The sequence below is a fragment of the Diadema setosum genome, chromosome 20, assembly GCF_964275005.1.
Source record: "Diadema setosum chromosome 20, eeDiaSeto1, whole genome shotgun sequence".
In the NCBI taxonomy this organism is placed as follows: Eukaryota; Metazoa; Echinodermata; class Echinoidea; order Diadematoida; family Diadematidae; genus Diadema; species Diadema setosum.
Genome location: NC_092704.1, coordinates 31,195,027 through 31,209,252, shown reverse-complemented (window position 1 = coordinate 31,209,252; position 14,226 = coordinate 31,195,027). Strand labels below are relative to the sequence as shown.

Here is a 14,226-nt window from a genome sequence, read left to right as displayed (position 1 = left end):
TGATCCCTGGTATCATCAGAGCACGTTCGAGCTACATATTGTACCTACATGTATTGTCTCACACATGTGTACCTTTGAAATATAAATATAATGTGAGAATATACACAATACATGTTTACATATTTTCAAAGCAATCAGTTAATTCCAGATGTGTGCAGTCTCACACAAATTGCCCCTTGAAATGCATCTATCAGCTTGGCAGCAAGGTGAATCAGTGAATACACATTCTTTACATTGTGCATGTACAATGTACTGTATGAGCTGAAATTTTTTGCGGTGGTTTTATTTTCGTGAATTTTGCGAATTGCCTTTGAACCGCGAAAATAACAACGCGTGAATAACTAAGTTCAGTTAGACCCTCGCAACCGTGAAATTAACAACATGCGAAAACGTCTTCCAAGTAGCAATTCGCGAAAATATCTGTACGCGAAAATTTCAGCTCATACAGTACTACGTATCTTTGATTATTGCCCACAGAGCACCAAGCCCACTGTGCATGCATTTGCTATTCACTGATCTACAATAATAACAGTTTGGTAACAATGTGATATCTTTTTGCACAGTGATTGGAATGTTGGAATAACTCAAGCCTTTGAATTTAATACAATTTGCCTCAGGGCAAATGAGTAGATGGGCTACATGGTGTAGCTGTGAGTTGAGTTGTATGTTGGGAATACAGTAATACACAATTTCTGTGAAAACACAAGTGTACTACCAGGGCTCGACCTTAGCGGGAGCCCGGGGACCATTGGCTCCCCAGAATCGCTACGGGCTCCCTAGAAATGTATGAAAAAAGCCCGGCTGGCTCCTCAAGTTTTTTTGCCGTATAGCCTCACGTTTCAACACAGAATTTAGTTTATGTACCGTACACACTCACACTATCATTTAATTGACGAGCGCGAGCGGCCCCGGAGCGCGCAGCGAGCCCTGCAATAGACTATGCGCACACGCAATTCGCTGCTTGCGTACTGTGTACACCGAACGGAACTTCGCGCGCCTGAATCCCTGTCGCCTACGGACCCTGGATGTCTACATCGATCGCCGTGGTATGTATCCCTATGTGTGTGGCCGGCTGGGGAGCGTGAGTAAGCTACACACTACTGTAGCCAGCTGAAGCAGTACCTTATTTCGTTTTGAGTCGGGGTAGAAGCGCTCCGTTGTGCAATATCTGCTTCTTTTTTCTCTACTTCTTCCGCTTTTCCCTTGCCTCCCAAGTACGAAATGATTTTTAGAGTGTTGTGTGTGTTTTTTGTAACGTTATTGCATCATTTTTCTGCAAGGAAGAGGTGAGTTTCTGTTCGTGTATTGATATGATGTGCACTGCAGTATGTGCAGGTGAAAAGCGTTTGAGCTTTATTTCCCGCGAGTATCGTGGAAACTCGATGTATTTCTAGGCCTGTTGAAGGAGATCTCATATAACAGAATACTTATAGCAAACTATTTTCCGGTCAAAATGAATTAATTTCTTTTGTTTTGTATCGTTTCTTGACGATCCCAAGGATCTCGTCGCAATACCGAGTTTCCAATGTGTATAAATTTTCGCGTAGCTTTTGGTGCTGCAAACTTTTGCTAGGGCCTTATCCTACTACTAAACATATTGTTCCATTTCTGTTGTTTCTCACACCTCGTTTGGTACGATTTCTTCCATTTTATATCACTTTATCCGTTCTCTTTATACTTTGAAATATTTAAACATAATTCTTTCAAGTGTCTTGCACTGTTATTTTCGTAACGGCGATTTCTCCGATTTGCAGCAATACTTTTTCGAATCGAAGCGACGTGTGTTGTCTTTTCTAAATATTTGTGTTGTTGGGTGGTGTTGATACGTTGTACTAGTATTTGTTATTTATTTTCCTCGGTGTTTATCTCGAGGGACTAGACTATGCATGTTTCTTAATGTTGATAGGAAAAGGCTAAAATGATCTGCGTGATGTCTAATGGTGATGAAAACTATGCTGGTATAAAAAGACGGCTTACTGTGAATGCTGAGCGTACGTGCCTTTCGTTTTATTTTACTTTCCTCTTATTCTTCTTTCCCCCTTCACACTCATCTTCCCCCTCCAACGAATGATTAAAAAAAGAAATTACATACACCTCACAACAAAAAGATCCACGATCTACCAACCTTCGTAAAGTTAAATCTAAATGTTCGATATCAGCAAAGAATACGGGGAAAGCACGAATGACAATAAATTAGAGCGAAGAGATTGTGAAATACTGAATACATGCAGTCTCTGCGGTTCGAAGAAACTTGACACCCACCCATCTCCCCTTGTGGAAATTTCCACTAAAGCAGGTGCCACACCCAGGTGCGTGCCAGACGAAAGAATGCGCGCGCTGGAATAAACAGCGTGTAAATATCCTGGAAATATCGATCGAAGAACCAGCTCATTAGTTGAATTAAAGGAATCATTGCAAAGATATCGTGATTCTATAATATTTCTTTTGGCATATAGTAGGAAACATCAAACAGTCGACAGTCGAATATAGTGTACTTAATCGAATATCTTATGTTCCCTGAAAAATGAAAAAAAAGGATCGATTAATCAGTCAATTTAAAAGGCGATTACAGAAATACTTAAAAGGTCTCGTATGCCCAGACAAATTCACTACGAGTAGGTCCAATGAGATGCAGTCATCACCTGGTTAGACAGAAAAATCATGACAATTGACAATTTCAGTTCATGCTCATCATAACTGCTTATTATTTTTCAAAGTTTTGGCTATCAGCATTCGTTCGTAGGTCTTCTTTGTTTGTTTTGTATGTTTTTCCTCATGAAAGACGTATGACTTCTTCGTGTCGAATGTAAACTGCATGTTTACCGTAAACAAGCCATTCAGCTCAGCTATGGCGCGTTCGATCCATCGAACTTGCAGTAACCTCTTAGGCTGGAGCACATGGCGCATTCCTTTAAACTTGAAAGTGAAACCACGTGTTTGCACAGTGGCGCAACCACACAAAGCGCGGAATTTTGCGATCATCGTTATAGCAGACTTTCCGATTCCAGTCAGGGTAAAAGAAATTGGAATAAGTTCGGAAAATACTGCTGTTTAAAATCCAGTACAATGAAAAATCCTGAAAACAAGGCATGATTATGTTTTATAGTAAACAATAGTTGGAAACACCGAACAGAGTTTTGCATTCGCTCACACAGAAGCTTTCTTGAGAAGATGATAGCATTCCCCCTCCCCTGCTAGATAGTGGAAGCTTCCATAACCAGCCCAACAAGTTTCTGGAGGTACATACATGTGCTTGTACACATGCATTGCGAGAAAGCAATCAATCAACGCTGAACATTGCATAGTTTGGATTCTTTATCGTGCTGGTGACCAGCTCGATACTTCGGCATGTGTCGTAATTTTATGTTTAGAGTCTGTAAGCCTTATAAGTCGACGAGTTTAATTCAAAATAGCAAAAAGAGAGAGATGGAAAAAAATACGAATTCTGGTGGAAAAATACGGATTTTTTAGCTGCTGAGTACGGATTTGTGCTTCCAAAGCTTGGCAGCTCTGCTGATCAATCAACATGATTGTGGCGAGACATGAATGTTTCTAAACCTAGACCTTGCAGCTAAAAAAAAGAAGAACCGAGAAAGAAAGACAATATGAACAGACCAGGGTAAGAAATTACAGAAGGGAATGGGAGAGAGACCACACAAAACACCTACTGTACACACACACACACACACACGCAGGTGCATGGCAGGCACAGGCACACACACACACACACACGCACACACACATTTTGACTGTGCTAAAACCCGTTAGAGACTAAGAACAAGGTATCTCAGGCTTCTGTCTATGGAGAAATGCGTGTTATATCTAAATGAAATCTTCTCCACCAGGTTAATACATGTAATAGACCTCTACTGCTGATTATGACTGAGGAAAACGTGGCTCCCTAAAACTCAATTTGGCTCCCTAAAAAGGTCCCTGAGGAACCCGGCTGGCTTCCTAGAAAAAAAAGTTAAGGTCAAGCCCTGTGTACATTTAGACAGGGCTGCACACTAACCATTCTTTCTACTGGTCCAACCTGTACAATGTAGTTAAAGGTCCAGTTGGGAGCAGTGATTTAAAAAATATACAAAATATCACATTTGATGCATATGTGTATGTCTGTTGTATCACAAAACATTCTACCATATAAAATTTTTGCAATAAAGCCTAAAATATTAGGAGATATTGGTATTTTCCCCATCAAACCATAACTGTACACAGTTTAGTCTGGAAACATTTTTATTATAACTATTGTTCACATTTTGTGTATTTCAAAATACTCAACATCAACTATATGCATTCAAATTTTTACAGTGGTTGCTTCTATCTGTAACTCACATTTTAGAACTATTTTAAAGCACTAATGCTGAGTTTTTGTTTCATTTGCAAATATTAAAGTCAAGGTTGACATGTACAAACTACTTGTACATGTAGTTGCTGATACAAATACATCAGTATACACTATACATGTACACGTACATTCAAGCCAACAATACATAAATTACGTAATCAGGTCTTGTATATTGTGAAAGGTTACAAAGGTTGCACATTGTTGGGGTAAGTCCTGTATGTTTGGAATTTGAGTCATGTTGGCAATCTGATACCCCAGCACAGTAGATGAGGTCTAGAGTTCTTGGGCTTGTAAAAATCATACTCGAGTGCAACAATCCTGTGCATTACCAAAGGTACATTGTACATGATTTTGTGTGAGTAATGCCTAAAATATCATCTCTGGTAAATATGCTCTCTAAAAACAATTAGTAATTAATGCTTTATACAGTTGTAGCTTCAAGGAGAGAGAGAAAAATGAAAATAAAAGAGAGTAACGTCACAAGTATGAAAGTGAAAGGACTTGCTGAATTAATGGATTGTCCAATATCTTATCGCACACTCCAAACCTCTTGCCAAAGGAATTGCACAATATGAAACACACTTTAAGTATTACAAGTGTCATATTTTGTAACAACTTCTGAGACAAATACCGGTGCGTGCACCCCCTTTAAGTTTGTAAAGGCGCCCCCTCTTTACAGAATTCCTGGATCTACTCCTGTACAATGTACTATACATGATGGAACATAAGGATGGAGTGGTCAGAAGATATAGATCTTTTAAATTTTATTTTATCACTGCATTTATCATTTGGAACTTTACACTGTGATGCTACCAAGATCATTCTAAGACTAAACAAACAATGTTACTGTCCTCATAGTAGCAAATTATATCATTTACTGATCCCATATCAACAGTCACAGCACAGCACTGCAGGGAAATGGTCACTACAGGGAAATGGGGGCCAGGGGAGGGGGAAGGAGTGGTCAGAATTTACCTGAATCTTGACCTATGCACAATAAGTCAATGACTTGTACTAGGACTATTCAAAGGATCCAATCCTGAGCCTGAGAAGTTCAATGCGATGTATCCACGGGATGGTCACTGGAAATTATACATTAAATCTATTGTTCTTCTATTTCCAGTGATCACTGAGCTCAGACTTGAAGGCATTAACTCATACCCCTTTCATAAACTCAATAATGCGGATAATATCCGCATCATTTGGTCGTAAAATCGGAGCGGGGGAAGAATAATCCGCTTTTTTTCGACCCTTCTATTATCCTTATAATAGCAGCATCGGGACCAGATTTGGAGTTTATGAACGCAAACCCAAATAATGCGGATAATTGCCGGGGTGCGGTCAAACGTCATCTGTCTTTCCCGCAGGAGGGACGTGTGCAGTCACCATGACGATTATCCGCCTTTTTCAGGACGGGCGCTCGTAAAAATAATGCGGATAATTTTCAGAGTTTGTGAACGCATTTTTTATTGAAATGTCCGCATTTAATATTCTTAGGCGGATAATTGGAGGATGAGTTTATGAAAGGGGTATCAGATCAATGTTGCCTTGACAGTATCTCACAAAGGCTATTCAAAGAATTCACTGCTCTCTAGCTGAAAGAGTTTAACCTCTCACTAGTGTTGGAAAATTGAGCAAAGAAAATGGGATTCCATTGGGATTCGAGCCCGAGACCTCCGGATTGCTTGCCTGGTGCTCTGACATGTTCCTAGGCTAAACTTCAACAAAGGTTACATTATGTGACTGCATGTGTTGAACATTGATAACAGAGAGAACAGCTGGATATCAAAATCTTCCATGCGGGATGTCATGCAAAATTTTGAAGACTTGAATCATATCTGCACATTTTCACACGTCTATACTCGAAGGATGGAATCCCCAAAGACTTAAATCTCTCAGAATATGACAATGATTCAACTTCTGATACTAACTTGGTTGCTCTCCTCTGAACAGATTCAAGCATTTTTTTAATCACTCTTTGTGAGACATTACAAAATTGAATCAATTCATCTTGACTTACTTTTAATTCCGGGATTGGAATTCTTTGTACCGGTATTTGTTCATTCCAGACACAAAAACAATGGGTCTTGTGAGGGTAATTACATTTGTACCCCCTAGGCAATTACCCCGGACCCTTCCCCAGGCCCTATAAATCCTTAATTCCTAATCCTAACCCTACAATAACATGTAAACCTAACCCTAATCTTTACTATAACCTTATCACTAAACAGTATTTAGGGGGGGGGGGGGGCTAATTGCCCACTGGGGGGTAATTGCCCGGATATGAAAAACAATCAATACTGCCTTACACAAGTTACAGTAAAGACAGACACTTCCTTAGTCAAGTGAGTTAAAGTCGTTTAGAAAATCAGACAAAGACAAAGTACTTTACTTGCTTTGGTAGCGACCATGATGTACATGAAAATTCAGAAGAGTAAATTTGAGGTTAGGAGAAAAATACAACCCATCCTATGGCCCTACAAACCTTTTCCTCTTTGACTATCTCAAATACTAACATTGTTAGGCAACCTCCAGATTATCATTCTCATCATCCGAATGCAAATGCATCTGGTATTGATGCCGAGGGTTTTTACGACCATTAAAGTTAGATGGTGCACAAACATGACTGTTTCCACGACCAAATTTGAGCTGCCATATCCGTGTGTGCCTAGACAGAAAACTATTCGAGGAATGACTACAAAGGTACAATTTATAGGGACTTCTATCACCATAATCACGTTAGATAGACAACATCAAAAATCAATCCTGAGAAATAGCAGAACACACACAGAACGACGATAAATCTTTATACCATTGGTATTCTTACCTCACTTGACCTTTATTTCTCACCGGCCACACCCTGGGACTGATAATAACATGATTCTGAAGGTCAGACTTTCCAAATAGATCTAGGGTCTAACTAGTTACGGTTAAAAGTAACGATTCTGACTGCCTTTCTGTTTACTTAATGGCACTTAAATGCAGGCGCGATGCAGGCATAGGCAGCGACCATCAGACCATGGAATCTTGCCTTGATGACATGTGTACTGGTGAATCGCACACGGTTTCACATAACACTCCACTGGTGATGGCGGCTATGGCATGATATGCACCGATGATATGGCGTGGGCCTGTCGTCGACGCGTCGTGCACATGAGAGAATTTTTACGAAACAGCATTTCCCAACCTCTCTGGCGCCCTCTCTCGAAACCACCTAGCGAAACTGTATTACTGTACTCGGCCTATTGAGCACGTGTGTTTACACTCAGTTCCTCCCGAGCTCAAAGGCAGAGTATTACATGTATACATACACTGTACGCTAGTTTTTTTTTAGAGTGCTTTCTGTATACGGTCCGATACGGGAAAAGACGCCGCGCTCGACCCGGTGCTCATACGCTCAACGAACAACTCTCTTACCCTCTCAGCTCAGACCCACGACCCGTAGCCTACTCGGCCCGGCCCGCCCAGGTTTAGCATGGTTGGTAAGACCCAGTCTGTATTCAAATCTTTTGCTGACCTCGTTTCCTACACATTTGCGATAGACCCCTACACATACTAAATCACTGTAAATGAAATGCCATGTCATGATTGTGACTTGAGTTATTGTATGATTTGCCTAAGCCATGCTATTGTTACTTACGACGTAAGTTACGTTAATGTAGGGCCTATCAAGGTAAAAAAAAAAAAGGTGTGGTTAAACAGACTGACGTTCGTGACTCCTCAGATCCTGAGTCGTCCACTCGTACTCGTAGCAGAGGTAAGATTAGAAAAGCAAGTGAAGTGTCGACTGTATAAGATTATATGGAGAGAATAGTAGTGTAGGGATGGCAGTTTGTCTCCTGACATGTAAAGAGTGGCAATTATGCCATGCCGGTTGTCCTATCCCAGGGGCTCCATATAGTAGAGGAGCGCCCTGGGGTTAAGGTTGTCTACCTGTTCAGTGTTGTACATGTATCCATGCAGCCACAAGTGAACTACCGTACCATCACAGACCTTATCACTATTCATCTCTCCATACAATCACAGAGCAATTAGAGGCGTCCATACAGAGTGAGCACCCTTATGGCCTTGTAGGACCTACCTATAACTCAACTGTTAGCTACTTATTCTATAGCTAGTATAAGCTCTTGATTACCATTCATTCTCGATCATTTTGCATGTTGTTAGGGTACCCTAGTCCCTAGATTGATAAGCATTTTTTTAGCTCACTTGAGCCAAAGGCTCAAGTGAGCTATTGCGATCGCCCTCCGTCCGGCGTCCGTCGTCCGTCGTGTGTAAACTTTTTACATTTTTATCTTCTTCTTGAAAACCCCAAGACCAATTTTCATCAAACTTAGCAGGTAGCATCCCTAGGGGGTTAGGAACTCAATTTGTTAAAATGGGCACCATGCCCCACCCAGGGGGCCCCCAGGGGGGCCCAAACTCCCCAAAATTAAGGAATCTGTAAAAATCTTCTTCTCTAGAACCAGAAGTGATAGAGCTAAGTTACATTGATGACTGTAGTTTCAAGTTTGTTCATGACAGAATCAGGGGTGCCCCCCTCGGGACCCAGGGGAGGGGGGTGGGGAGGGGTCCTAATAGGGCCTAAATTGTACATTTTCATCATCTTCTTGAGAACCCCATGACCCATTTTCACCAAACTTGGCAAGTAGCATCCCTAGGGGGTTAGGATCTCAATTTGTTAAAATGGGCACCATGCCCCACCCAGGGGGTCCCCAGGGGGGCCCAAACCCCCCGAAATGAAGGAATCTTTAAAAATCGTCTCTAGAATCAGAAGTTATAGAGCTAAGATAATACTATGAGTGAGTACATTAATGACTGTAGTTTCAAGTTTGTTCATAGCAGATCCAGGGGTGCCCCTCTTGGGGGCGGGGGGTTGGGAAGGTCCAAAGGGGGGCCTGAATTGTACATTTTCATCTTCTTCCTAAAAACCTTATGATGGATTTTCATCAAACTTGGCAGGTAGCATCCCTAGGGGGTCAGGATCTCAATTTATCAAAATGGGCACCATGCCCCGCCCAGAGGGCCCCAGGGGGCCCCAATCCCCCCAAATTAAGGGATCTTAAAAAAATTTGGGCCCTTATTGTACATTTTCATCTTCTACTTGAGAATGCGTGGTCAAATTTTAGTAGAGCTGTGAATAATTTAGATTAGTGACTGCGTGAAAGGTGAACTTGCGATACTCAGGTGAGCGCTAGACCCGCGGGTCTCTTGTTTGTTTTTTTGTCTTTTACCACCTGTATGACTGTAACAGCCTGACAGAAGGGAAAAACCAAATCAGACTGAGACTTATTTTGATATAAAATGCTTCAGCATGGGTATATTGATTGTATACTGTAGATGAGGCAAATTGGTATGGTAAAAAAAACAGCTTGACAAAAACAGCAGTGCAAGTAACCCTCACCATAATGTCTCTGCATTATTCATCCTGTACACGTAGGAGTGCAAGATATCCTCACCATGGCGTTGCTATGACGATGGAAGGTCATGACTCATCATGGAATGCAAATGCCTGCCGTTCTTTTTGGGGATTCTGTCAGGGGCCCTGTTTGCTGTTAGCTTCGTGCAGTACCAGGGCTACTCCAACCCCACTCCAACATCCTTCTTGGACTATGCCGAGGGGGGTACCAGTTTCTACTTTGTCTCCTTGCGGGGGAGGAATGAGATCTCACAGGCGCGGGATAATGTCGACGGAGGTGATGCTCGTCGGAGCGTTGAGGATATTCTTGACATGAGGAGGCGGGAGGTTGATGAGGATGTTCCACAAGAGGAAACAGGACACCGGTTACTTGACGAGAGTGGCTCAGAAAGGAGAGTTAAAAGAGAACCCAAACAAGGTGTATTGGATGGGGCTGTGCAAACACTGGATAAGGAGCTCCTTGCATCTGCAGATTTTGATCCACTTCAAAATGCAAATTTGCTGAGAAGCAAGGCAAAAATCATGTGTCTGGTCACTCTGGAGCAGAGTACCGCATCTCGCTTTGGCAAACCCGTACAGAACACGTGGCTGAGACACTGCAACGGAATACTAGTGATGAGCAATGTACCACAGAGTGGGGGGAGCACAGTTGTCAATGTGGGCATAAAAGGGGGCGAGAGCTACAGGTGGTCCCGCACCAGACTCTCTCTCAAACATGTCCACGATAAGTTCCTCAATCACTACGACTGGTTCCTCAAGGTACCGCCGGATGGCTTCGCAGTGCTGGAAAACCTCCGTTACCTCGTGCTGAGGTATCGAGCCAGTGTAAACGGTTACATGGGACACGTATTCAAGGGACCCAAAGGCGGCGGCTCCGTGATCATCCTGAGCCGGGAGGCACTGAAACTCATACGCCCTCACCTGGACTCCTGCACCCCGAGCTACTTTGGTGGGGCAGACGACGGAGAAGTCCTGGAGACTTGCTTCAGGAGTCTTGACGTCATTGCATCCATGGATGGGCGGGACTCTGCAGGACGGTATCGTTCCCAGATGAGGGTCCCCAAACTGAACCTCCCCTATGGTGCCACTGGTCGCCGCGAGTGGAAGTGGAGGGACATCATTCATCCTGAGCTTAAGGTACCTCAGCCATGACCTCTAGATCCCTCTAATATTATTCCTGCTGAGACTACACATGTGTATTAAAAGTATTGTTAGAGAATTTTGAAGGTAAATCTCAAATAAACTGAGTTCAAAGCTTTGCAAGTTCATTCTTTTTTTCCTCATTTCTGATATGTATCAGAATTTTTTGCTTCATGTGTGTATGGCAATAACAAATTCACATTCTAAATGAAAGGACTATGACAGGGAGGGGTTTTGTACTTTGTATAAGTATCTCCTTAAAACTGTGTAGGAGCTGTGTAATAAAAGAAAACTGGTTACCACTGACATTTTACATGCAAGTATCTGAATGCACAATTTAAGTGTGCAAAGTTGACAAAAGCGTTTTTTTTTTTCCATTGATGCTTGTATCGTATGCAAAATGAATAAGAATTGATAAACAAAAAGGAATAAGTAAAGGGCATGTAAATGATGTGTTCCATGACATTTGCTGTGACACTTGCTCCCTTAAAAATATCTGCACACTATCATAAGCCAAACATAAATTCAACCCATAAACATAACCCTAACCCAACTCCAAATCCTCACATCAAACTAAAGCTAAAAACATTTCACAACCCTGGCCCTAACTCTATCCCTAAGTCCTTGGAAAAACTAAGACCGGAGCAATTGTTGCAGGAGCAAATGTGGTGTCATTGTACAATATTGTAGCTGCGTTGATGCATTAACAGTGAGTGTTTTTCCTACTCTCTTCCACAGGTGCCAGAGTGTTGCAGGGACTACACTGTTGCCTTCCATCATGTGGATCCCACAGAGTTGTACCTCCTGGAGTTCATGGTCTACCACATGCGCCCCTTTGGGATCGGTCACTACAACTGCAGCAGATCATCAACCCCAGTCAGCTGACACTGGTCAAAGGGAAACAGAAATTCCCTTAGACTTAAATTGTCTTTGATGCTATGCATGATAAAGTCAGTTTTCAGATAAGGGCTATGCTACACAGTATGTGCTGTTCATAATTAGGGTTGCTTCCATTTGGCTTGTTGATGCCTACAGGGCCGGCGGAGCGTTTTCAAAAGTGTGTGTAGGGGGGGGGGGGCACTTCCAGGATTCATTAGCTAACAAGAAAAACAAAAGAAAACAGAAAAGGTCCTCAGCTCATCTCTCCCTTTCCACTTCCAGGTTTGTTGAGCCGACAAGCAAAAAAAGAAAGAAAAGAAAAAAAAAAACGGTCGTCAGCTCATCTCTCCCCATCCACTTCTGGATTTCTTCACCTGACAAGAAAAAAAAAAAGAAAAAAAGGTCTTCAGCTCATCTTTCTCCATCCACTTCCGGGTTCTCCAGCTGACAAGCAAAAAAAAAAAAAGATCTTCAGCGGAAAAACATAACCTTACCGCACTCACACTTCAAGATCTCTGTCTATTTCTTTTTAGTGTCACTTATGTACTTCCGGGTTAAAAAAAAAAGTGGGGGGGCCAAAAGTGATGACACCTTATGTATTCCTTTGTATAGTGCACAAAAAGTGGGGGGGGGGGGGGGCCTTATCCCCCCTGGCCTGCCCCCACGAAAATTTCAACTCCGAGAAAATTTCCACTTTTACAGTAACAGTCGGATTTCTTTTAATAATTGTCTTTTTCTCAGTGTGTGGAAGGTTGCCGGAAGATCCTGTGACTTCAGATCTAAAAATGTTTGTACAAATACTCAGTGATACTCTACATTTGCTACCATTGTGATAGATTTCGGCATTGGTATCAAAACTACAGTTCATTACACAGCTTGGTGTACATGCAGTTCTAGTTTCCAAGTTTTGTAAGTGTAAGATTGTTTCTTTTAAAAGTGAAGATGACAGCACTTCTGCCGTTACATTGAAGGATTATCACAGTGATATTATGTTGAAAAGAGACATAGCAAAAAGGCTACCACAGTTCTCTAATATTCCCAGAAATGTGTAGGCTGGGTATTCATCCCATTATTCAGTTTTTGTTCTTTATTCAGGGTAATATCTTTAGTACGTTAAAAAAATGCTTTACAAGAGAGCCCTGTATCGCATAAATCGATCAAAATACAGCTCACAATTCAAGAAATAATGATTAATAAATTTAAAACAAACTTTTAATATGGAAATGCTTGAAAGGAGAGAAAGAGAATCATGGGCATACATGTACATATACTGGAGCAGGATTCGAACTTGCGACCTCTTGATCTCTGGGCAGGCGTCTTTTCTACTAGACCACCAAGCTTTCACCCGACACCCAGTGCTGGTGTTATCCTTATAGCAGGTACTACTAAAACACTGATCAATTAAGTGCGTATTAATATCAATGTAGGGGTGCATTTGAGCGCACTCCTAATGCGAACCGTACCATACCGTACCTGCGCCAGAGGAGCGCTTGAACGCTCCTAAAGTGTACCATACTGTACTGTACCAAGCCAAAAAGCCAAAAGTGGACCACTTCCCGATGTGCTCCAAGAGCGTACGAAAAGCGTACGAAAAGTTCGTTGTAAAGCGTGCGCATATCATGCGCATACGTCACAATGCAAAGACATTATTCTCTTTGCTTGGGACAGCTGTAAGTAGTTCAAGCGCCAGGTGGATGACAAAATGCGTGACATTTTCTAAAAATAACTCGTGAGGTACCGGTACGCTTTCTCGACAGAGCGCTTGAACACTTCAAATCTGGCACAGTTCAGTATGGTGCAGACGCTTTGGTTCAGTTCGCTCTGGTTCGCTTTAGAGCGCGAGAACGCACCCTAGGACAATTTGTCAATCAGTTGCAATGAAAACAACTCGACGGAAGAATTTCATGAATTTGAATAATCTGTAATGATTGTTAATGCTGCCATAGAGCTTCCATTTTCGAATTGTGTTATTATTGTCATTATTATCATTAATAATACAGGAATATCTAACATTGTAAACACTCTACTCTAGGCATTCATTTCAAGATCAACTTTGTTCTTAGTGGTGTGTGTGCTTTCCTGTCTAAAATGACAACAAACTGAAATAAATTTACTATGAAATGAAGAAGCAGATCATAATCAAATGAGTGGTTTAGCGGCACATGACCAGGCATTTATTCTGCCTATCACCAAATTTTACTATTGACTGGTTTTTAGAAAAGTATGATTACTGGTCGTTAGCACTTTCACATTGCAATGCTGACTGGGTGAGATTTCATTGTTATATTAACATGTGAAAATGGTTGCTGCAGAATTTTGAAATGCCTACATTTGAAATTCTTTCAACAAGGATCTGCATCAAAACAAATCACATCATTTTGCTCTGGCTTAAATTACGTGCACTTGGTACCTTCGAAACAGTCCAAATACTCTTGGCGAT

General features: G+C 41.7%; 1 protein-coding gene across 2 annotated transcripts; it reads left to right on the top strand.

The window, feature by feature from the left end:
* Window positions 1-7,719: 7,719 nt before the first annotated feature.
* On the top strand, window positions 7,720-13,060 carry LOC140243772 (glycoprotein-N-acetylgalactosamine 3-beta-galactosyltransferase 1-like). 2 transcript variants are annotated; one of them, XM_072323442.1, is made up of 3 exons: window positions 7,720-7,830; window positions 9,789-10,904; window positions 11,646-13,060. In XM_072323442.1, the coding sequence occupies exons 2-3, from the start codon at window positions 9,846-9,848 to the stop codon at window positions 11,790-11,792; spliced, it is 1,206 nt and encodes a 401-aa protein (XP_072179543.1). In that variant the 5' UTR covers window positions 7,720-7,830; window positions 9,789-9,845; the 3' UTR covers window positions 11,793-13,060. The 2 variants fall into 2 exon arrangements, with proteins under 2 accessions (XP_072179543.1, XP_072179544.1); XM_072323443.1 differs by having other exon boundaries at window positions 7,805-7,826.
* The last annotated feature ends 1,166 nt before the right edge of the window (window positions 13,061-14,226 follow it).

Excerpts from the sequence above, each read along its gene's own strand:
- LOC140243772 (XM_072323442.1), top strand. The coding sequence starts at position 9,846 with ATGGAATGCAAATGCCTGCCGTTCTTTTTGGGGATTCTGTCAGGGGCC. Across the intron at positions 10,905-11,645 it reads TCATTCATCCTGAGCTTAAG|GTGCCAGAGTGTTGCAGGGA; the intron begins GTACCTCAGCCA and ends TCTCTTCCACAG.